The sequence below is a fragment of the Stegostoma tigrinum genome, chromosome 45 (assembly GCF_030684315.1).
Source record: "Stegostoma tigrinum isolate sSteTig4 chromosome 45, sSteTig4.hap1, whole genome shotgun sequence".
Lineage (NCBI taxonomy): Eukaryota > Metazoa > Chordata > Chondrichthyes > Orectolobiformes > Stegostomatidae > Stegostoma > Stegostoma tigrinum.
The window spans coordinates 14316371-14340462 of NC_081398.1; the positions used below are offsets into that span (position 1 = coordinate 14316371).

The window sequence follows — 24092 nt, forward strand, 5'->3', positions numbered from 1 at the left end:
CCCCTCGCTACCTCCCCACCTATACTCTCCTCTCCACCTATCTTGTTTTCTCTCCATCTTCGGTCCGCCTCCCCCTCTCTCCCTATTTATTCCAGAACCCTCTCCCCATCCACTCTCTGATGAAGGGTTTAGGCCCGAAACATCAGCTTTTGTGCTCCTGAGATGGCAGCTGGGCCTGCTGTGTTCATCCAGCTCCACACTTTATTATCTCCCATTAAAAATCCATTGATTTGATTTGAAATTTCCAACTGGACCCAACATCCAGTGCTAACTAGGGTGGCTAGATTCTTACTCACTTTTGTGTGAGAAGTGCTTCCTGATGCCATCTCTGAATGGCTGGGCTCAAATTTGAAGTTTCTGTTACCTGGTTGAGAACTTCCAGTCTCCTAACATCGGGAGTGGTGCTTACCTGTTGTGGTGTTGAAGATACCTCTGAAATATGGCTGAAAATAATCATTGGGAAGTTATTTGAAATGTTTTATACCTCTGGGCAATGGCTATAAATCTAGCATGCCTGGAGTTTCATTTAGCCCATCTTTTCTGTTTTGCTGTTTCTGCTCTGCGCAAGCTGTGTCCACACCTTTTCTCATCCCATCAGCCAATATCGGCCAGTCCTTCTATTCCTTTCACTGGCTTGTTTATCCAGCTTCCTCCTTCAATGTATTCGTATGATTGGTTTTGACTGTTAGTTGTGGGAGCGGGTTCCACATTTACCCACTGTCTGGGTGGTGGCATTTTTCCTGAACTCCCAGTTGGATTCATTACTGACTGTATTGTCTTGATGGCTGGAAGTTCTGTTCTCTGCCACAAGTGGAAATCCCAATTTTTTTTCTTTTTTGAACCCTGACTGATCTGGTTACCCTGTCTTCTGTGTTCAATTTTTCACCTGTTCAGGGTGTAATTCAACAAAAGTTGAATTATCTTACGAGACAGAATATGAAGGAAAGAAAAAGCATGAGTAGTCTGGCAACTAGTTAACGAGATTGGTGGCTATTTGATATCTTGGGTAACATGTATTTTAAAAAAAAAGTTCTGTACCTGTCCAGGGAGGTATGGGTTTTCCAAATCTTTTGCTATTGCTGTCAGTGATGCTTATGTTGAGAGTGCGAGGACTATGTGTTGCTGGTAGCAAATATGTGGAAGAGTGCTGACATTTTAATTGTCTTTATGTTGGTGACTGTGATAGTTCAAGATAAAGAAATAATGAAATAATAATCATTAAGAGGGCTAAAAGGGGTTATGGAATATCTCAGACAGGGTTAAGGAAAATCCCAAAGCCGCCTATTCATACGTAAGGAGCAAGAGGGTAACTAGAGAAAGGGTTGGCCCACACAGGGACAAAGGAGGGAAGTTTTGTGAGGAGTCAGAGAATGAGTGAGATTCTTAATGAGTACTTTGCGTCAGTTTTAACTGAGGAGCGGGACATGACGGATGTTGAGGTTAGGGATAGATGTTTGTTTACTCTAGGTCAAGACAGCGTAAGGGGTTGGGGGGGGTGGGGGGAGTGAAGTGTTAGGTATTCTAAATGGTATTAGGGTGGTCAAGTCGCTAGGTCCAAATGGGATCTATCCCAGGTTACTGAGGGAAATGAGACAGGAAATAGCTGGGGCCTTAACAACAGATATCTTGCAGCATTCTTGAGCACGGGTGAGGTCCCGGAGGACTGGAGAATTGCTAATGTTGTCCCCTTCAAGTAGGGTAGCAAGGATAATCCAGGAAATTATAGATTGGTGAGCCTGACGTCAGCAGTGGGGAAGCTGCTGGAGAAGATACTGAGAGATAGAATCTATTTACGTTTGGAAGAAAATGGGCTTATTAGTGATAGGCAGCATGGTTTTGTGCAGGGAAGGTCATGTCTTACTAACTTGATAGAATTGTTTGAGGAAGTGACAAAGTTGATAGATGAGGGAAGAGCTGTAGATGTCATATACATGGACTTCAGTAAGACTTTTGATAAGGTTCCCTATGCTAGGCTGCTGGAGAAAGTGAAGTTGCATGGGGTCCAGGGTGTACTAGCTAGATGGATAGAGAATTGGCTGGGCAGCAGGAGACAGAGTTGTAGTGGAAGGGAGTTTCTCAAATTGGAGACCTGTGACCAGTGGTGTTCCGCAGGGATCCATGTTGGGACCACTTGTTTTGTGATATACATAAATGATCTGGAGGAAAGTATAGATGGTCTGATTTAGCAAGTTTGCAGATGACACTAAGATTGGTGGAGTAGCAGATAGTGATGGAGATGGTCAGAGAACGCAGCAGAATATAGATAGATAGATTGGAGAGTTGGGCGGAAAATGATAGCTGGAGTTCAATCCAAGCAAATGCGAGGTGATACATTTTGGAAGATCCAGTTCAAGAGCGAACTATATATGGTAAATGGAAAAGCCCTGGGGAAATTTGCACAAAGAGATCTGGGTGTTCGGGTCCATTGCACCCTGAAGACAGCAAAGCAGGTGGATAGAGTGGTCAAGAACGCATACAGCATGCTTTCGTTCATCGGACAGAGTGTTGAGTACAAGAGTTGGCAGGTCATGTTACAGTTGTATAAGACTTTGGCTCGGCCACATTTAGAGTACTGCGTACAGTTCTGGTCACCACAATACCAAAAGGATGTGGTTGCTTTGGAGAGGATGCAGAGGAGGTTCACCAGGATGTTACCTGGTATGGCGGGCATTAGGTATGAAGAGAGGTTGAGTAGATTAGGACTATTTACATTAGAAAGATGGAGGTTCAGGGGGGATCTGATTGAGGTTTACAAAATCACGACATATCGACAGAGTAGATAGCAAAAACTTTTTCCAGGAGTGGGGCTCAGTTACTAAGAGTCACGATTTCAAGGTGAGAGGGGAAAAGTTTTTAAGGGAGAAATGCATAGAAAGCTCTTTACGCAGAGGGTTATGGGTGTCTGTAACGTCTAGCCAGCGGAGGTAGTAGAGACAGGCACAATAGCATCATTTAAGATGTACCTAGACAGATACTTGAATGCGCAGGAAGCAGAGGGATACAGATCCTTGGAAAATAGGCGACAGGTTTAGATAGAGAGAATCTGGATCGGCACAGACTTGAAGGGCCTGTTCCTGTGCTGTAATTTTCTTTGTACTCAGCCCTTCAGTTTGACTAAACAGATTGGAGTGTTGCTTGTTTTTCGTCACAAATATTTGGATGTTTGATTACATACTGTCAGCCATCATTGTATTCTCATGTTGCGTGCTTTCTCTTATGTTCCCATGGCTCTGCCATGGATAATCTTTGTTTATTACTTTAAAACTACTGGTGGTTATATTGCAATTGTTAATCCTAACAGCTGGTAGAAAGCTGCAAGTTTAAACAATATCAAGAATGAAACAGGCTAAGCAGCATCAGAGGAGCAGGAAAGCTGGTGTTTCAGGTCTCGGAGTTGTAGTGGAAGGGAGTTTCTCAATGGAGAACTGGACCAGTGGTGTTCTACAGGGATCTGTGTCGGGACCACTGTTTGTGATATACATAAGTGATATGGAAAAAGGTATAGGAAAATACCTACACCTTGTTATCTTAGATTCTCCAGCATCGGCAGTTCCTACTGTCTCAAGAATAAAACCCTTGTCCTCCTTATCTGTAGAGAGTATGTCTGAGGAAGCCAGGTGTTGGTTACAGACTGGAATCTCGCAAGGCGGTAGAGAACCATCAGTATCCAGCTTAATCTAATCTTCAATGGACACTTTGAGGTGCGAGTTACAGACTGGAATCTAGATATCTATTGTTGTTCAGCACATACACCTGAAGCCCCGCAATTAGATTCCAGTATTTCACTTGCTGCTGACAACCATATCCTTAAGCTAAGCATGGAGGACAGATGAGTCTGAATTCCAAGGCTCATGGCTGATTTGCGTGACCACTGTTATGACTAATTCTCATTCTTGAGAATTTCATACTTGTGATGCTGTAATAGTTGTAGACACACGATATGCAAACCTACAAACAAATAACAATAGGCCATTTGGTCGTTTGAGCCTGCTTCACCGTTCAGTAAGATGGGTGTACTTATTTTTACCATCCGGTCTACATGCCTGCGTATCCCTGATTTTAATCTTTCATCCCCACGCTAATCAAGAACCTCCCTACGCTGCCTTAAAATATGTAAACGTTCTAAATTTACACCTGCCTGAGTAAGGAAATTCCAAACACATTCAAGCCTCTTAAAAAGAAAGCAAAAGTATTCCTTGGTAGTGGGGTTAAAATTGTTACAGAGGAAGTAGGAACTGCCGATGATGGAGAATCTGAGATAACAAGGTGTGGAGCTGGATGAACACCGCAGGCCAAGCAGCATCAGAGAAGCAGGAAAGCTGACGTTTTGGGTATAGACCCTTCTTCAGAAATGGGGGAGGGGAAGGGCATTCTGAAATAAATAGGGTGAAAGGGGGAGGCAGATAGAAGAATGATAAAGGAGAAGGTTGGAGACTGGCTGTAGGCCTCATGAGATGATGAGGTTATTGGTGGTCTGGGAGATGATGGCTTGGTGTTCAGGGTTGGGGTCATAATTGAGGGGATGGTAGGAGGGGGTGTTGGAGAGTTGATGTCTGGACTCATGATTGTAGAAGTCAGTATGCCATACTACCAATGCACCCCCTTATCAGCATGTTTAATGGTGAGGTTGGGTTTGGAGTGGAGGGCTCTGTGTTCCAATGGGGAGAGGTTGGAGTAGGTGAGGGGATGCAGAGATTGAGGCGATCGATGCTCTGATGACAGTTGGAGATGCAAAGGTCAGGGGAGGGTGGTGTCCAGGAGGATGAGGTTTGTCAGAGATAGGAGTCTGCAGAGGGTGTGCTGGAACCCCGTTTGAAGAAATAGGCGCGGAAGCAACGTTTTTTTAAAAGTTCAATCTCAAGGAGTGCATGGAATTCATTGATGCGTGGGTGTACGGAAATGAAGGTACGTTCTCCTGCAAAGGGCTGATGGTTCATCTTCAGTGTGGGAGTAGGGTTCAGGGCTGGGGCTTAGTGTTAGACTGGAGCTGGGGGTGGAGGCTCCCTCTGGAGAAGGTGCATGTATGACAACCGTCACATGGGCAGAAGTGCCTCCCAGGCGACTGTGGTTAATGGCACTGGTCAGATTTAGAGATGGGGTTGGGGGTCCATGGTAATTGAGGGGAGTCTGTTTGGAGGTAATATGAGTGAGTTTGGTGTACTTGCAGTCATCGTTGCCTGATAGGGTAGGGATAAACACTTGAGTGTGTGAATCCTGCACAGAAAGAAAAACATTCGAGGTGCTTTGCAGATCTGGGAAAGGGAAGCTAAGCTTGGGATCAGGCTGACTGCTGAGAGAAGATGGGCACGCAGCTGCGAGTGTGGAGCTGAGGATCCGTAGGCAGAAGAGTTTCTGGAGGTACTGTAGATAAATTGTTAGGGTTTGGTCCAAACTGGGATGGTCGGAACGTTTGGAGGTCATGGGTGATAAATCAGTTGAGTAGGCAGTTACTAAGACAGGAGACATGGCTTTAGTAACATGTTTTGTTTCAGGATGTGGTCAACGAGCTTGCGGGCAGAGGAAATCATTGAAGATTGCAGTGGGAGAGAGACCCTCAGATCTTTTCAGAGGGAGGAAGACCATTTTTCCAAAGTATGCATCATTAAAAACTGGTTTGCAAAGTCTCTTCCAGTGACTAGGAGATAGCTAGAACTACAGATGCTGAAAGTCAGTCGATGCAGTGTGTAGCTGGAGGAACACAGCAGGTCAGTCTGCTTCAGAGGAGCAGGAAAGTCAACGTTTTGGGTTGGAACCCTTCATGAGGACCATGCACCCTGACCACTTGTGTTCCTCCAGCTCTATGCTGTATTGACTCTGAATCTGCAGTTCTTGCAATCTCCTAAGTGTTCTTGTTACCCTTGTATTCCAGGGATGAGTGCAATGCTAGGGAAATGACATTTGCTATGGACCTGTTATGCCGGTACGCAAATTGCCCGGGATCAAGGCAGGCTGGGATGCTTAAATTAGCGTGGGCCGTAATCAGCCTTTCGAAGCACTTCACGATTATGGATGTCCAAACCATTGGGTAATGGTCATTCTGGCATGTTACACATGTTTTCTTTTGGTACTGGGATGACAGTGGACTTCTTGAAGCAGGTGGGATCTTTGGCTTGTAGCAAGGAGAGGCTGAAGATATCAACGAATACCTCTGCCACATGGTCCACACAGGATTTAAGTGCATGGCTGGGGACGCTATCTGGGCTTGTCATTTTCATTGGGTTGACTCTCGGGAAGACAGATCTGATGTCTGGAGTGATGGAGGGAACAGGTGCATCCAAGGCAAATGGTGCAGGTGACGCCATGCCACTGGCATTCTGTTGAACCGTGCACAGAAAGCATTGAGTGCATCAGGAATGGTTTTTGTTTTTGTTTTTGTCTGCTGTCCTGCTTCATTTTGAATCCTGTTATGTTGTGTAGACATTGGTTGGACCTGTAACTGGTCTGGTACTGCCCTCTTGGCATCTCTGGCTTTGCGGAAATCGTATGTGGATTTTCTGTACAAGTGTGTGTCATCTAAATTGAATGCCGCATGCCTGGTCTTCAGTTGGCAGTGTATTTCCCGGTTCACCCCAGGTTTCTGCCTGGGGAATACACAGATTGCCTTCTTTGGCACGCAGACCTCCATGCACTTGCTAATGAAGTCCATGACGGTGATGACGTACTTGTCTAGGTTGTCAGCTGAGTTCTTGGAATCAACATAACTGGACCATATTCGAGGAGTCCTGAAGAATCACTTCAGCCTCAGACCAACATTGTACCACTTTATGAAGATGGCTCCTGCTTCAGCTTCTGCTTGTAAGCTGAGAGGAGGAACACAGCGTTGTGATTTGATTTCCCAAAGTGTGGGCAGGCTCTAGGGTCATATGTGTTTTTGATTGTGTAACAGAGATCAAGGATGTGCAGGCCTCTAGCGGGGCAGGAGACATGTTGGTGGCATTTTTGGTTGCACCCTCTTGACGTTGGTCTAGTTGAAGCCGTCAGCCATGATGAATAAGGCCTTGGGGAATTTTGTCTCCAGAGCATTTGTAGCCGTGTAAAATTCATCCAGAGCACTTTTCACTTCCACTTGGGGTGGTACGTAGACTGCTGTCAGGATGGCGGATGTGAACTTGCATGGCAGCATTTCATCATTTAGGTATTCTAGGTCTGAAGACTACTGGTTTCCTAGGGTTGCCATGTACGAGCACCAGGAGATGTTGATTAGAATGAAAACACCTCTGTCTGTTGCCTTACCCAAGGATGGCATGCAGTCCGTGTGATGTATGGCGAGCCCCACAGTTGGGTATATTGCAAGAGTGGGCCGCCTTTCCATAGAGCAGAACATGATAGTATCTCTTGTACATTTTGTATGTCAATTGGCAGCAAATGAAGTTTTTTTTTTCCCTTCTCTCCACTTTGCCCTATGGACCCCTTCAGCCTCCTTCTGGTGTATTTTGATCTGCAGAAGAGTGCTGCATGAGGATGGTGGGAAAGGCTGAAAGTGACCAGAGCTGTCGCAGGGCTCCGAGGAAGGAGGAGTGGCTGATCTGGGAACTGAGAGGTGGATATGGTACGACAGTGGAATTTATCTGCCAGACCCAAGGATACAACAGCATATGATGAAAGTATCAGATTGAAGAAAAATTTTCCAGGTCTGAAGTGTTCCTGAACTTGTAGCAACCTGTTCCAGACACCTATGGAGGCCATGTAGTTCCATCCTGATAACCTCCTCCAGCCATATATGTGAAGTCATAAGAGTCTGAGAATCTGTACATTGTGGAAGCAGACCATTTGGCCCATTGAGTCACACTGATCCTCTAAACAGTATTCCACCCAGATTCACCCCTGTAACCCTGCATTTTCCATGGCTAATCCACTTAGCTTGCACATCTTATTCTCGACTGAGGGAGGAAACTGGAGCACCCAGAAGATACCCACACAGACACAGGGAGAATGTGTGTGTGTGTAGTTTGCACAGTCACCTAAAACTGGAATCAAACCTGGATCCCTGGTGCTGTGAGGCAGCGGAGCTAACCACTGAGTCCGATGTGTCTCTTCTTTTTATTTAAAACGTGCTTTGGTATCTCCCTGTATCTCCTCCTCCACTTCGCCATTGAACTTTGAGCTTTCAACTCAGTTCTACACTGTGGATTCCTGAAGTGGAGCCTCTGCTCCTTACATTTCACTGATTTTAACTTACCTATGATTTGCGTAGCTTGGTGTCAGGTATCATTTGAGCCCGTGCAATGCATTGAGGCAGTCTATGTTTCTCCCTTTCCCTAGCAGGGAAATTGAGCTGTCATTTAATGCAGTATTTCAGAAGTCTGCACTGCTGCACTCCCTCAGTACTGCAGTGAACCTGTCCAGGCTTGATAAAGTGCAGGACTATCGTAAGACGTGGCTAGGACTTTCAGGCTTTAAGGTTGGTGTTTGCGGACGAGACATGGCATCAGTTTTTAAAGATACTGTGTACCCCAGGTGATTTGCTGACTGGTGCTTTCCCTGGTAGGGAGCCTGTCCGAGACTGATTTTAAATAAGTGTGTTGTGAAAAATAACTTTTTCTTGTAAAGAATAAACTTAATTTCAACATCTGGCATGGTTTTAATTTTGGCTGGTTGCCTTTTGTTTTGTATTTATTTGAAACGGGTTTGCTAATGCTCTCATCCCCAATTTGTGCCCCCCTTTTTGTTATTTGTCTCCTCACAGGAACAGCTCACCTCCACACAACCCTCAGCAACCGTGAGGGCGGGATGGTCTGAGCCCCAGACTTTGCGACGTTCGCGGTCAGCCCCACTCCATGACCAGCCTTTTGGAGGAACCCACGCACTGGCACGGACCCAAGCAGTCAGTATTTCACTAACATCCCCCATTCAGGTGTAGAGCTAGTTCTTGTGGCTGTCCGTTTCCTCCCCCCTTGAGCTGCCTGGTCAAGGTTTCCTCTTGGCCTTGTCCCAGCTATGCAAGTTGTTTTTCTCTCTTTTTCAGTTCTTTATCTAATTCGTTTTGTCTAGTGAATAAGTTTGTCTCCAGCATACTACTTAAGCAAGAAATGCCTCCATGCCTTGCAGCTCTCCGACTCTTTGATACCAGACTATTCTTCTGGCTGGCTTCCCATTTTCCACCGTCTGTAAATTTTGAGTTTTGCTATCTGTGGCCTCACTTGCATCCTTTGCAATCACTTCATTCCAACGCTATGCTCACTGACCTAACTCCTGATGCACATGAGTCTTTTAAAATCCTCCTAGCCCTGTCTAATTTATTTCCACAGGCTTGATGTAAACTCCTCCAATCCAACTACCATGAGGCTCTCTCTCTGACCCTGTTCAATTGTGACCTCTTGCTTACCTCAGCCCTTCATCACATTGTATTAATTCTTGAGCTGTCTAAAACCCAAGGTTTAAAATTTCATTTGTAAAACACTCTGGCTTCTGACTGCATCTAAATTGACCTTTTCTTAACAATTTTTTGGATCACCCGTCCTGATGTCATCTCATGTGAGATGGCAGATTGTGTTGGACTGTTGCTTCTGTGAAGTGCCTGGAGCCATTAGGATTAGAAATAGAATTTGCTGTTTTTTCTTAAAACAGCTGATTGTGGTTTACCGTCCAGTGTGTTGCCAATTTCTGTGCCCCCCCCGCCGCATTAGATGTGCAGATTTCCGAATCCTTGTTAAGCTTTGGTCGCAACTTCCATTGTGTTAGAAACTGCCACTCCTTCAAATGCAATAGGAAAGTATATTGTAAATGACTGGGCCTTTAGAAGCATTGATGGAGGGATCTTGGGGTTCATGTATGTAGCTTCCTGAAATACTAAGCAAATGGATAAGGTGGTAAAGAAGGCACAGGGCGTGCTTGCATTCATTGGTTAGGGCATTGAGTATACAGGTTGGCAAGTCATGCTGCAACTGTATAAGACTTTGATTTGGCCACACTTGGAGTACTTTGTGCACTTCGTTCATTGTGCTATAGAAGGACGTGGATAATTTGGAGGGGGTGCAGGAAAAGTTTACCAGGATGTTGCCTGGATAGAAGTGTATTAGTTATGAGGGCAAGTTAGACAAACTTGGATTGTTTTTGCTACAGTGTGGGATGCTGAGGGATGATCTGATAAGTATACAAACTTAAGAAAAGCATGGATAAGGTGAATAGCCAGGAGTTTCATTTCTCAGCATGGAAATGTCAAGTATAATGGGGTGTGTTTAAAGGAGATGTGTGAGCAATTTTATTTTGAAGAGGGTAGCATTTGTCTGGAATTTGCTGGGGAGATGGTAGAAGCAGATGTGGAAGCAGATATGAAAACAAATTTTAGGGGCATTTAAGCAGATATATTAATAGGCAAAGAATGGAGGGATGTGATATGTATCATATGCAGGTAGATAGGTTAGTTTTAGAATAGTATGGACAGCACAGACATGACGAGCTGACTGGACTGCAGTTGTGCTGTGCTGTGCTGTTTTGTAACTTTGGATAGCTATACTGCCTTTGCATCTACTGACCTCTGTAGGTTCTCTCTGTCTCACCTGTTCTAATCCTGGGGTACTAGCCCTTTACTGGGTTTCAGGCATGTGGAAAAAGACTGACATTCTTTCTCTCTCTGCTATTTTAAATAGTTTAAATCTCCTTTAAATCTCATCGTGGATGCTGAAAGGATATTTCCCCTTCTGGGAACTAGGGAGTTGGGTATAAATGTCTCCTGTTTTAAGACTGAGATAACAACAAGATGTAGAGCTGGATGAACACAGCAGGCCAAGCAGCATCAGAGGAGCAGGAAAGCTGACGTCGTGGTCCTAGATCCTCCTCAAGACTGACATTTTGACTCTTCTGTCTTGGTATCATTGGTCTGTGGATGTCTTTTCCACAGTAAATGGTGCATGAGTGGTGGTAAATTGTTGTCTTACCAGGGAATTGATAAAAATTGTGGATAGTCAGGAAAATAGAGTTCAGATCAGGTCAGCAGTGGTTTAGATTGAATAGTGAAAACATGTTCAAGGGGCCGAACAAACTTGCCAGTTTCCAGTTTTTGAGTTTAGAGTGATTTTTTTTTTGTGCCATACTACTAATGGAGGCATTGGATAAGTGTGATTACTGATGCATTTGAAAGAAGGGACTTCTGTTTCTATTGTAGCTTTCATAAATTCAAGGATTTCCCACAGGTCTTTAGCACCAGTGGAGTAGGTTTAAACTGTGGTTACGTTGAAAGCACTGTGTGCTTTGATATCCAGCAAATGTTCTGTGGTATATTTTATTGTGGGGTACTGTTGTAGGGAATATATTTCCCAGAAGTAGGTGTGACTTACAAGCTTGTTCCAGGCTTTTTGAACTGGGAATTCATCAGCCTGTTTGATGTTGCTTCTTGAAAAGAGAAGGTTGATGTCCTGATTGACCTTTTTAAATTTTATTGAAGAGCAGCTTGGTGGCTCAGAGATTAGCACTACTGCTTCAGCACCAGCAACCCCAGGTTCAATTCCACCATCTGGTGGTTGTGCAAACTCCTCAAAGACATTCACACAAAGGAGGTGACGGTGAGCTGCCTACTTGAACTGAGTTGGTTAATGTTGTGGAGGCTGACCTGTTTGGGTCAAAATTCATGGAATTCCTTCCCCATGCTGATGAAGGAAATCCAAGTTGGGTTGGTCGTTTTTTCAGTGGACTGGTTGTCCAGTTTCTTTTAGGTGGTGCAGGTCATGTGTTTTGGAAGGTGCTATCTGAGGAGTCTTGTCAATGATGCGCACTGCTGGCACTGCATCAGTGAAAGGAGTAAACGTCAAAGGTGGTGGTTGGCGAGTCGCTGGAGTGGATGACCTATCCTGGATTCTGTCAAGCTGCTTGAATGTTGTTGAAGCTGCACCCATCAAGGAAGATTTCTGGGGAGATACAAGAACCATGCCCATCAACATCATAAATTCAATTGGGAACTTGGGGGAAAAGCTGCTTTCCCCAGAGAGTTGGGAGAATGTGGAACCTGGTCCCTATGCAAGTGGGTGCGATGAATTGAATAGAGAATGGAGAAACTAGATAAGTGCAGAAGGATTTAAAGTTGAGTGATTAGATAATGGGTAGAATCAAGTTATGGTGGGAGATGCACAAACACTTGGACCATCCAGTCCAACTGATCAGTATGTTTCTAGGCTACATTTTACTTTTCAAGCAATTCCTGCAGGGGAGAAATGTTAATATCCACTTTGACCTCTGCTTTGTTCAAAGCAGGAAAGTGAAGATGAAATCGCCTCTGATCTGGAGGAGCTCAAGGAGAAATCAGACAGTGGTGGCAGTGATTTTGGGAAGAAAAAGAGAAAGAAACGAAAGGAGAAGAAAGAGAAGAAAATTAAGCGAAGGAAAAAGGAGCAGGGTGAGGAGGAGGAAGGTCGTAAGGTAACTGTTCCACTCTTGTACTTTTTAAGATGGCCCAATCAGCAAGGGCACCTCCTTGTTCCAGGTCAGTTATCTTGATGTCTCTGTCCCCCTTTTTAAAAAAAAATCTCTCTTTCCCCCCCACCCGGCCATTCAGCACTGCAGCTTTCTTTGATCCTTCTGGACTGTTCTTAACTCTTGCTGTGTTTTCCCTGACATAATGAAAATCAGTGGATCCAAATTTTGAGAGCTCCAGTTGTTCTGACAGTGTCAACAGCTACTGCTGGGGAGTAGAGGTGAGGGGGTTCTGTTCCTGCCATGTGACAGAATGGTTCACCTTTTATCACCTGTGAACTTCCTGACTTGAACGTTAACATTCTACTTCCTTGTTTTAGCCTCTGCCAACAAACCAGAGGAAATATATGCAATCTTCATCCTCTTTGAGCTGATCGGAATAATTAAGACTCGAACAGGTCACTGTCTCCCACATGCAAAAATATTATACACTAATTTTCTGCAATCTGTTGTAAAAATAAACCCATTTAAATTTTTGCCCTTTTTTGTACAAGGACTTGAAATGCAGAGCCACCTGGCATCACTTGTGGCTAAAGTTTTCTTCCCTGACAGCCATGAATAATGGATGCAAGCTGTGGGTCAATGCATAGTGAGTGCTAATTTGGCTGAGGGTGTTTGCCTATCCCTGTTTACTTGAATTGGGAGAAACAAAATCTAAAGGATAGGTCGGATATATGATACTTTACTTCTGAAAATGAGAGGGAGCATGGTGTTCAATTCATGGTGTTTTAAACTTTAGTTGAGTTGAGAATTCAAATACCAGGCAGCCCCTGGTCTTCTAAATCTGGGATGTTGGAGAGAGGCCTGTGCGGGACTTCATGAGCTTGATCGGCTGCAGAACATTCTGAAGGGGGAGGGCGAACAGCCAGTTGTCGTGGTGCGTATCGGCACCAACGATATAGGCAGAAAACAGGATGAGGTCCTGCAAGCAGAATTTAGGGAGTTAGGAGCCAAGTTTAAAAAGTAGGACCTCAAAGGTAGTAATCTCAGGATTGCTACCAGTGCCACGTGCTAGTCGGTGCAGAATGTAAGAATAGCTGGATGAATGCGTGGCTTGAGAGATGGTGTAGGAGGGAGGGGTTCAGATTTTGGGGACATGGAACTGGTTCTGGGGAAGGTGGGACTATCTCAAATTGGGTGGTCTACACCTGAACCGGACTGGAACCAATGTCCTTGGGGGTGCTTTTGCTAATGCTTTGGGGGAGGGTTTAAACTAATGTGGCAGGGGGATGGAAACCAAATATTGGACAGAAAAGAGGTAGAAATGAAAGCCTGTAGGGAACTAGATAATGGAGTCAGTGTGACTGAAGGGAATAGTAGTCGGGGAGCAGATGATGAACACAAAGGGACAGGTAGTCTGAGGCACATTTGTTTTAAGCGAGAAGTGTAGTAGACAAGGCAGATGAGCTTGGGGCTTGGATCGGGAACCTGGAGGTATGATGTTATTGCTATTACTGAGACTTGGTTGAGGGAAGGGCGTGATTGGCAGCTAGTTGTCCCAGGATATTGATGCTTCACGCGGGATAGAGAGGGAGGTAAAAGGGTGGAGGAGTTGCAGTAATGGTCAAAGAAGATATCACAGCCGCACTGAAGGAGAGTCCCATATAGGACTCAAACAGTGAGGCAATATGGGTAGAGCTCAGAAATAGGAAGGATGCAGTAACAATGCTGGGGCTGTACTACAGGCCTCCCAACAGCGAGCGTGAGATAGAGGTACAAATATGTAAACAGATAATGGAAAGGTGTAGGAGAAACAGAGTGGTGGTGATGGGAGATTTTAATTTTCCCAACATTGACTGGGATTCACTTAGTGTTAGGGGTCAAGATGGAGCAGAATTTGTAAGGTGTGCCCAGGAGGGTTTTCTAGAGCAGTATGTATGTCGTCCAACTCGGGAAAGGGCCATACTGGACCTGGTGCTGGGGAATGAACCCTGCCAGGTGGTTGATATTACAGTAGGGAACTAATTTGGAAATAGCGACCACAATTCCGTAAATTTTACAATACTCACGGACAAGGATAGGAGTGGTCCTAAAGGAAGAGTACTAAACTGGAGAAAGGCTGACTAAACCAAGATTCGGCAGGATCTGAAGAATGTAGATTGGGAGGAACTGTTTGAAAGTAAATCCACATTTGATATGTGGGAGGTTTTTAAGGAGAGGTTGATTAGCGTGCAGGAGAGACAAGTTCCTGTGAAAATGAGGAACAGAAATGGCAAGATTAGGGAGCCATGGATGACAGGCGAAATTGTGAGACTAGCCAAGAGAAAAAAGGAAGCATACATGAGGTCTAGGCGACTGAAGACAGGCGAAGCTTTGCAAGAATATCGGGAATGTAGACCGAATCTGGAAGAAAGGGATTAAGAGGGCTAAGAGCGGACATGAGATATTGCTGGCAAACAAGGTTAAGGAAAATCCCAAAGCCTTTTATTCATATAAGAGCAAGAGGGTAACGAGAGAAAGGATTGGCCCACTTAAGGACAAAGAAGGAAAGTTATGCACTGAGTCAGAGAAAATGGGTGACATTCTTAACGAGTACTTTGCATCAGTATTCACCGAGGAGAGGGACATGATGGATGTTGAGGTTAAGGATAGATGTTTGCTTAGTCTAGGTCAAGTTGACATAAGAAAGGAGGAAGTGTTAGGGATCCTAAAAGACATTAAGGTGGACAAGTCCCCAGGTCTGGATGGGATCAATCCCAGGTTACTGAGGGAAGCGAGAGAGGAAATAGCCGGGGCCCTAACCGATATCTTTGTAGTGTCCTTAGACACGGGTGAGGTCCCAGAGGACTGGAGACTTGCTAATGTTGTCCCCTTGTTTAAGAAGGGCAGCGAGGATAATCCAGGTAATTATCGACCGGTGAGCCTGACATCAGTGGTAGGGAGGTTACTGGAGAAGATACTGAGGGATAGGATCTAGTCCCATTTGGAAGAAAATGGGCTTATCAGTGATAGGCAACATGGTTTTGTACAGGGAAGGTCATGTCTTACCAACATAATAGAATTCTTTGAGGACATGACAAAGTTGATTGAGGGAAAGGCTGTAGATGTCATATACATGGACTTCAGTAAGGTGTTTGATAAGGTTCCTCATGGCAGGCTGATGGAGAAAGTGAAGTCATACGGGGTCCAGAGTGTGCTAGCTAGATGGATAAAAAACTGGCTGGGCAACAGGAGACAGAGGGTGGTGGTAGTAGTAGAAGGGAGTTTCTCTAATTGGAGACCTGTAACCAGTGGTGTTCCACAGGGATCTGTGCTGGGACCACTGTTGTTTGTGATATATGTAAATGATCTGGAGGAAGGTTTAGGTGGTCTGATCAGCAAGTTTGCTGATGACACTAAGATTGGTGGAGGAGCATATAGTGAAGGGGACTGTCAGAGATTACAGCAGAATATAGATAGACTGGAGAGTTGGGCAGATAAATGGCAGATGGAGTTCAATCCGGGCAAATGCGAGGTGATGCATTTTGGAAGATCAAATTCAAGGGCGAGCTATACAGTGAATGGCAAAGTCCTTGGGAAAATTGATGAACAGAGATCTGGGTGTTCAGGTCCATTGTTCCCTGAAGGTGACAACGCAGATCAATAGGGTGGTCAAGAAGGCATATGGCATGCTTTCCTTCATTGTGCGGGGTATTGAGTACAAGAGTTGGCAGGTCATGTTACAGTTGTATAGGACTTTGGTTCGGCCACATTTGAAGTACTGTGTACAGTTCTGGTTGCCACATTACCAAAAGGATGTGGATGCTTTGTAGAGGGTGCAGAGGAGGTTCACCAGGATGTTGCCTGGTATGGAGGGTGCTAGCTATGAAGAGAGGTTGAATAGGCTAGAATTATTTTCATTAGAAAGACGGAGATTGAGGGGGGGACCTGATTGAGGTCTACAAAGTCGTGAGGGGTATAGAGAGGGTGGATAGCAAAAAGCTTTTTCCCAGAGTGGGGGACTCAATTACTAGGGGTCATGAGTTCAAAGCGAGAGGAGGAAAGTTAAAGGGAGATATGCGTGGAAAGTTCTTTACACAAGAGGGTGGTGGGCGTCTGGAACGCGTTGCCAGCGGAGGTGGTAGACGCAGACACGTTAGCGTCTTTTAAGATATATTTGGACAGGTACATGGATGGGCAGGGAGCAAATGGACACGGACCCTTAGAAAATAGATGACAGGTTAGACAGAGGATCTTGATCGGCGCAGGCTTGGAGGGCCTGTTCCTGTGCTGTAGGTTTCTTTGTTTCTTCTGGGTATTGATGGATCTGCGAGATGGTTTCAGTAGAGTGGCCATAGGGCATAGATTGGTAAAGGAGCCAGAGGTAGAGATAACAAGTCACTATGTAAGACAAAAGGATTCTTTGTCTTCGATATACTATCTGAAAGGGCAGTGAAAGCAGTTTGAATAATAACATTTAAAGGTGAAATGTTTTGCAGGAATATGGGGAATGGTCTAACTGCTGTTTCAAAGCTGGGCGTGGTCTCTGCAATAGTATCAGCTGATGTTGTGTATATTTTTAAAATCTTTTTCCCCCTCCTCTCCTCCCAAACATCCCTTCCTGTCTGAACCCACTGCCAGGCTGAACCGAAGAGCTCTGCTCGCCTACTGGAGGACTGGGGCCTGGAAGATGTCGATCATGTCTTCACTGAAGATGACTATCGCACTTTAACTAACTATAAGGCCTTCAGCCAGTTTATGAGGTAAGCTTGGAGAGAGCCGTCCTAGACTACCTTTATCAAAAGGCCAGTGAAGGAAATGTACACTTTTATATCTCAAACGCCATTGAATGATTAACAATGTGGCCTGAGATTTTGGAACACTTATTTTGCAGCTTGTTCTCTTTCTTGTACATAGTCTCATTTTCATCATCATTTCAGCCATCTTTGCCCTCGTCTTCTTTACTATCACTTCTCCTGTTCCTAATTTAAAACAAAAATTCAAAATCTCCGAATTAGCTACTTTCTGGATGAAGTAATATGCTGAAGTCTGTAGGTTTATCCTGCCCTTTTAATGGTATAATTTTATTTATAGCAGTCACACTCTGTATTGATTGCTCTTTTGAAAATTATTTGGACACTTGTCCAAGTTTTACCTCTGATTTAGTTTTAGTATGTGGTCAGTTTTTCACACAATAACCAATGTTTCTGTTTTTAAAACCATGAATTATCCAAAAGGGTTTTATATGAGCAGTGTTAAGTAAAATTTGCTTTCAGCCCAATGTGCTTGTACCAGATCATTGAAAGGAATAAGGGACTACTCATTTGAGACTAAGACGAGGAGAATTTCTCCTGAGGGTATAGTGAATCTGTGGAATTCTTCACTTAAGAAGGCTGTAGAGTCTAGTGGTTAAATATATTTAAGGCTGAGGTTGGTTGAATTTTTTTTTTCTCCATCAGGAAGTGTACCAAGGGATAAAGTAGTGAAGCAAAGTTGAGATTTCAGTTCTTGTTGCATGGCTAAATGGCTAATTTCTGCTCTAGCACCTTTTTATGGTCTTCTCCTTCCTACAACTTGATATGTGAGACTGAATTTTTCGAGCAGATGCAGATAGTTGCTGGCTGAGTTGAAGTGATCCAGATTCTAAGTACTCTCCTAAACCTCGCCCCTCCTCGGAGGCGGAAATAGGAATAGGGTGCACTTTACGCTTGCTATTTTACTGGATTTTTTGATTTGATTTATTGTCACCATGTACCCAAGTACAATGAAAAACTTTGTTTCCAAGCAGTACAGACAGATCGTCGTAAGCAAGGACATACAGATCATAGTGTGAGAAAAGACTTGGACAGGGGCATACAGGTTACATCACACTGTGTGTGCGCTAGTTGTGATCAAGATTAGCATTATTTGAAGTTACACAGTCTGTTCATCAGTCTAATACAGTGTTGTAAGCCTGAGGTGGTGGTTGTAGAGTTAGAGCTACACATCTTATTTCATAACTTCCTAATTTTATAGCGGGACGCCTGTCAGTTCAGATTGATGACTCCAATAGCTAGCAATCAAAGTCCTTTGACGTGGGATTGTAATTACAAATGCCTGTTGTTGATAAAGATTATTTCTTTTGGATATCTATTGATGAGTTGGTTCTGATAACCTCAGCATAGCTCCCATGATGGATACTAGAGGAATTGCCAGGTGTAAGGGCAATGGATGAGGGACAGGGGTAGGCACAAGATGGCACTAAAGTGTCATGGGACTAGTTAGAAAGGAATTGGGTGGCATGGATAGGAATGTTGAGGGTTGAAAAACTTGTTCTTTTTCATTTTCATAGTTGCAGCAAAGTGCCAGAGCGCCAAGGCCAGCCTTCTCTACAGCCTATATCTGCACCTGAATGTGCTTATAACTTGGTGGCGCTGGGCAAAAGAACAATGTTGTTGAGGAGAATACTGAGGTACAGGCTATTAGACTAGACGGATTGAGGTTCATAAGGAGGAGGTGTTAGCAATTCTAGAAAGTGTGAAAATGGATAAGTCCCCTGGACTGAATGGGGATTTATCCTAGGATTCTCTGGGAAGCTAGGGAGGAGATTGCAGAGCCTTTGGCTTTGATCTTTATGCCGTTATTGTCTACAGGAATAGTGCCAGAAGAGGGAGGATAGCAAATGTCCTCCTCTTCAAGAAGGGGAGTAGAGATAACCCTGGTAATTATAGACCGGTCAGCCTTACTTCGATTGTGGGTAAAGTGTTGGAAAGGATTATAAGAGATAGGAGTTGTAATCATCTGGAAAGGAATAATTTGATCAGGCATAGTCAGCACGGTTTTGTGAAGGATAGGTTGTGCCTCAAAACCCTTATTGAGTTCTTTGAGAAGGTGACCAAACAGGTGGATGAGGGTAAAGCATATGATGTGGTGTATATGGATTTCAGTAAAGCATTTGATAAGTTCTTCACGCTAGGCTATTGCAGAAAATACGGATGCATGGGATCACGGGTGATTTAGTGGCTTGGATCAGAAATTGGCTAGCTGTAAGAAGACAGAGGGTGGTGGTTGATGGGAAATGTTCATCCTGTATTTCAGTTGCTAGTGGTGTACCGCAAGGATCTGTTTTGGGGCCACTGCTGTTTGTTATTTTTTAACGATGACCTGGATGAGGGCATAGAAGGATGGGCTAGTAAATTTGCTGATGACACTAAAGTTGGTGGAGTTTGGATTGTGTGGAAGGATGTTGCAGGTTACAGAGACGTAGATAAGCTGCAGAGATGGGTGACTAGGTGGCACAAGGAGTTTAATGCGGAAAAGTGAGGTGATTCACTTTGGAAGGAGTAACAGGAATACAGACTACTGGGCTAATGGTAAGATTCTTGGCAGTGTGGATGAGCAGAGAGATTTCTGGTGTCCTTGTGCATAGATTGCTGAAAGTTGCCACCCAGGTTGATAGGCTTGTTAAGAAGGCGTACGGTGTGTTAGGTTTTATTGGTAGAGGGATTGAGTTTCAGAGCCATGAAGTAATGTTGCAGCTGTATAAAATTGGTGCAGCCGCACTTGGAGTATTGCGTACAGTTCTGGTTGCCGCATTATAGGAAGGATGTGGAAGCATTGGAAAGGGTGCAGAGGAGATTTACCAGGATGTTGCGTGGTAAGGTCTTATGAGGAAAGGCTGAGGGACTTGAGGCTGTTTTTGTTAGAGAGAAGGAGGTTAAGAGGTACTTGAAAGAGACAAACGATGATCAGAGAATTAGATGGGGTGGACATTGAGAGCCTTTTTCCTCAAATGGTGATGGCTAGCACAAGGGGACATAGCTTTAAATTGAGGCGTAATAGATATAGGACAGATGTCAGAGGTAGGTTCTTCGCTGACAGTAGTAAGGGCGTGGAATGCCCTGCCTGCAACAGTAGTAGACTCGCCAAGTTTAAGGGCTTTTAAATGGTCATTGGCTAAACATATGGATGATAATGGAATTGTGTAGATTAGATGGGCTTCAGATCGGTGTCACAGGTCGGCGCAACATCGAGGGTCAAAGGGCCTGTACTACACTGTTATGTTCCGCATAAAATTTGAAAGTGGTTTGAACATATTTTCTTCCTTGAGTTATTTGTCCAATTGCTTTGAGTGTTCATATTGAAGTTAGTCAGGCAGTGCCATCCACACTACTTTTAACAAAAAAAAAATTAAGAAAATTCTACTCCTTTCCCTCCTGGCTATTTTTGCAGATTCTTTTAAATTTTGTTTTAACATGTTAGTGTAGTCTCCTTGTGGATGCATTTGACAGGTAGGCTGGATAAACACATGAAATATGAAAGAATAGACAGGTCTACTTTCTTGATTTTATTGTCATGTGCTGGAGTACAAGGAAAAGCTTTGTTTACAAATGGTACAGGCAGATCACTGTAAGCAAGGATGTACAGATCAAAGGTTCTAAAAAAAATCTTAGAGGCATACAAGTTACATTGCTCTAGGTGTACACTAGGTGAGATCAATGTTAGCAAGGTCAGCATTATTTGAAGTTAGGGAGTCCACTCGTCAGTCTAATAACAGCTGGGAAGAAGTTGTTCCTGAACCTGCTGGTGTGTGTTCAAGCTTCTGCCTCACCTGGGTGATGGAAGAGGTTGTAGGAGATCATTACAGGGGTGTGATGGGTCTTTGGCAGCCTTTCTGTGGCAACAAGCCATGCAACAGAGATAAGACACATGAGTTGAGGGAATGGATTGACAAATGGAGCTTTGATGTTGTTACTATTATGGATGTGATTGAGCAATGTGTAAGACTGACAACTTAATATTCCAAAGTATAGAGATAGTAAGAACTGCGGATGCTAGAGTTGGAGACAACACTGTGGAGCTGGAGGAATACTGAAGGCCAGGCAGCATCAGAGGACCAGGAAAGTTGATGTTTCGGTTTAGGACCCTTAAGAAATGTCAACTTTCCTGCTCCTCTGATACTGCCTGACTTTGTGTTCCTCCAGCTCCATTCCGAGATATAGGATTTTCAGGTAGAACGAGGGAGGCTACAAAAGTCAACTTGAGAAGCCAGTCAGTGCGATATCTTGGCAGCTTTCCCAAATGAGGGTTTGTGGGTAGAACTTGAGAATAAAAATGGGGCAGTCACTCTGTGGGCCTAAAAGATTCCTCTTACAGTCGGTGGCAATGAGGAGCAGATCTGTAATAAATTCACTAAGGTGTGTTTAAAAACAATAATGGAGTAACTTGGGGAATTTGACTGCTTTTCATGGTAAAGTGGAATAATCCACTGTGTCGGGGGTTTACAGGGGAAAATTTCTTAATGTAGACAGAAGAACTGTGTGTCAATCTGTAGATGGCCTTACAAGGGATGATGCGGTGCTGAGCCTAATGAAATTGTGCGGGTGTTTGAGGTGATAGTGGGGAAACATTTTGATTGCAACCACAACCCCATTTGAGATTATTGTGGCTCCTTGGCAAAGGCCTTCCATAGAGGCTAAATAAAATAAGAGCCCATGGCATCACGGTCAAGATACTGACATAGACTCAACTACAACCACTGAGACACCAACAAAGCAGAATTCTTAGCCACACTGAAGACCAATAGCATCAATGAAGAAACACAACAAGCTATAAGACAGAGTGATCCCGACACAGACCAGAAAGAACGAACTCGGCATTCTCAACGCATCTGAAAGGAAGGTCCTCGAAGGACTGGAAAAGGACAAGAACATCACAATACTATCAGCAATCAAAAGGTGCATGATGCTAATACTAAATAAATGGAACTACGTCTCTAACGCACAAACATTACTAGCTGATGAGAACACATACCGGCGAGTGCAGACAAACCTGATGCCACCATTGGGCAACAAGATTCTCAACACTAAAGAGACTCAAACAGACTGCTTAAGAATGAAACCTGAGGTAACAAACACCTCCCACCGAAGATACACAAACCGGAAGTACTCCTCAGACTCAAAGTATCCCTGCCAGGCATGCCATCACACAGATTGGCCAGGGAGCTGCAAGGAGTCTAAGGTGCCTTGTCAGCTAATCACCCCACTCGATCCACTCAGCCCAGAAGTTCTTCAATTCCATCGAGGACATAAATGACGAAGAGACCATGGTATCATTTGACATTACTGCCCTATTCGCATCGATAGACATACCACTAACAAGAGAAGCACTGACAGCAGTATTAAAGCAAGAACAAGACCCCAGTGACACCATGTCCACAGACAGTATGCTGAAGCTACTGGACCTATGCCTCACCACCCACTTCACCTTTAACAGCCAAAAATATGAACAGATTTAGCAGACACTCGTGGGACCACCTATCTCCATACTAATAACTGAAGCAGTGATGAGAGACTTGAAAGCGTGGCCTTTCTGCTAATCCAACCAAAACTATGGATACGCTACGTGGATGACACCTTTGTCATTATTAAACGGAGAAAGCTAGAGGAGACACGTGAACTAATAAACCACACCCTCACTAGGATCAGATTCCCTAGATAGGAGAAGAACAAGCAGCTCCCATTCCTGGATGTAGTGATGGAACGCAAGATCAATGGGGACTTCCTAACAAAGGTACACAGGAAAGCCACAAGCACTGACCAAGTACTGAATTTCAACACCAACCACCGTAACGTGTGTACAAAGTTGCGTGAGAACATTTAAATAAATGGGCAACAACACATTGCAGCGGCACAGAACTATGCCAAGTAGTCAAAGACAGTGGATACCCAACAATCTGGGTCAGAAGATGCCTATTACACGAGCTACACCAGGAGGATACTACACTCCCTGACACATTTATCTTGCTACCTTACATTAGGAACACATCTGAACTGATCACTACTCCTGTGACTACCTGGGCATCAGAGTAACACACAAACCCAATGGTATCAATGTGGACTTCACCAGCTTCAAAATCTCCCCTTCCTCCACCGCATCCCAAAACCAGCCCAGTTCGTCCCCCTTCTCCCCCCCCCCCCCCCCACCACCACCACCACACAACCAGCCCAGCTCTTCCCCTCCACCCACTGCATCCCAAAAACAGTCCAACCTGTCTCTGCCTCCTTAACCTGTTCTTCCTCTCACCCATCCCTTCCTCCCACCCCAAGCCGCACCTCCATCTCCTACCTACCAACCTCATCCCACCTCCTTGACCTGTCCATCTTCCCTGGACTGACCTATCCCCTCCCTACCTCCCCTCCTATACTCTCCTCTCCACCTATCTTCTTTTCTCTCCATCTTTGGTCTGCCTCTCACCCCCCGCCCTCCCTATTTATTCCAGAACCCACACCCCATCCCCCTCTCTGATGAAGGGTCTAGGCCCGAAACGTCAGCTTTTGTGCTCCTGAGATGCTGCTGTGCCTGCTGTGTTCATCCAGCCTTACATTTCATTATCTTCAACCCTATGCCAACTGCTCACCCGGACCAAAAACCCACTACCCATTATGGACAGGACCAACGTCGTGTACAAGATTTCCCGTAGAAACTGCAACAAACATTACATTGGACAACAGATGTTATACCCTAGTTGTTAATTTCCTAACATCAATTGGCAACAAAAAGACACCGGCCAATACTCACTCATCTCCATCCACGTGGATGAGGGAATCCACCAATTTGATTGGGACAACACCAGGATCCTGGGACAGGCAAAGCAGAGACCAGCACGGGAGTTCCTCGAAGCCTGATGCTCCACTAAGAAAGCCATTAACAAACACAGAGCTCGAACCTACATACACCTCAGTATGCAGGAAAACCAGAAGTGAGGTAATCCATTTCAGTGGACTCGA

The 24092-nt window shown here is 44.5% G+C and overlaps 1 protein-coding gene across 10 annotated transcripts in view; it reads left to right on the top strand.

Annotated features, from left to right (window-relative positions):
- The window catches only part of chd3 (chromodomain helicase DNA binding protein 3), a 118109-nt gene that overhangs the window by 3074 nt on the left and 90943 nt on the right, over window positions 1–24092 (top strand). For 5 of the 10 annotated variants that reach the window (XM_048524053.2, XM_048524050.2, XM_048524052.2 and 2 more), the window contains exons 3-5: window positions 8687–8824; window positions 12184–12351; window positions 16966–17087. In XM_048524053.2, the coding sequence (XP_048380010.2) occupies window positions 8687–8824; window positions 12184–12351; window positions 16966–17087 (428 nt within the window). The remainder of the gene's footprint in view (window positions 1–8686; window positions 8825–12183; window positions 12352–16965; window positions 17088–24092) is intronic. The other 5 variants (XM_048524051.2, XM_059642708.1, XM_048524054.2 and 2 more) reach the window with 4 other exon arrangements.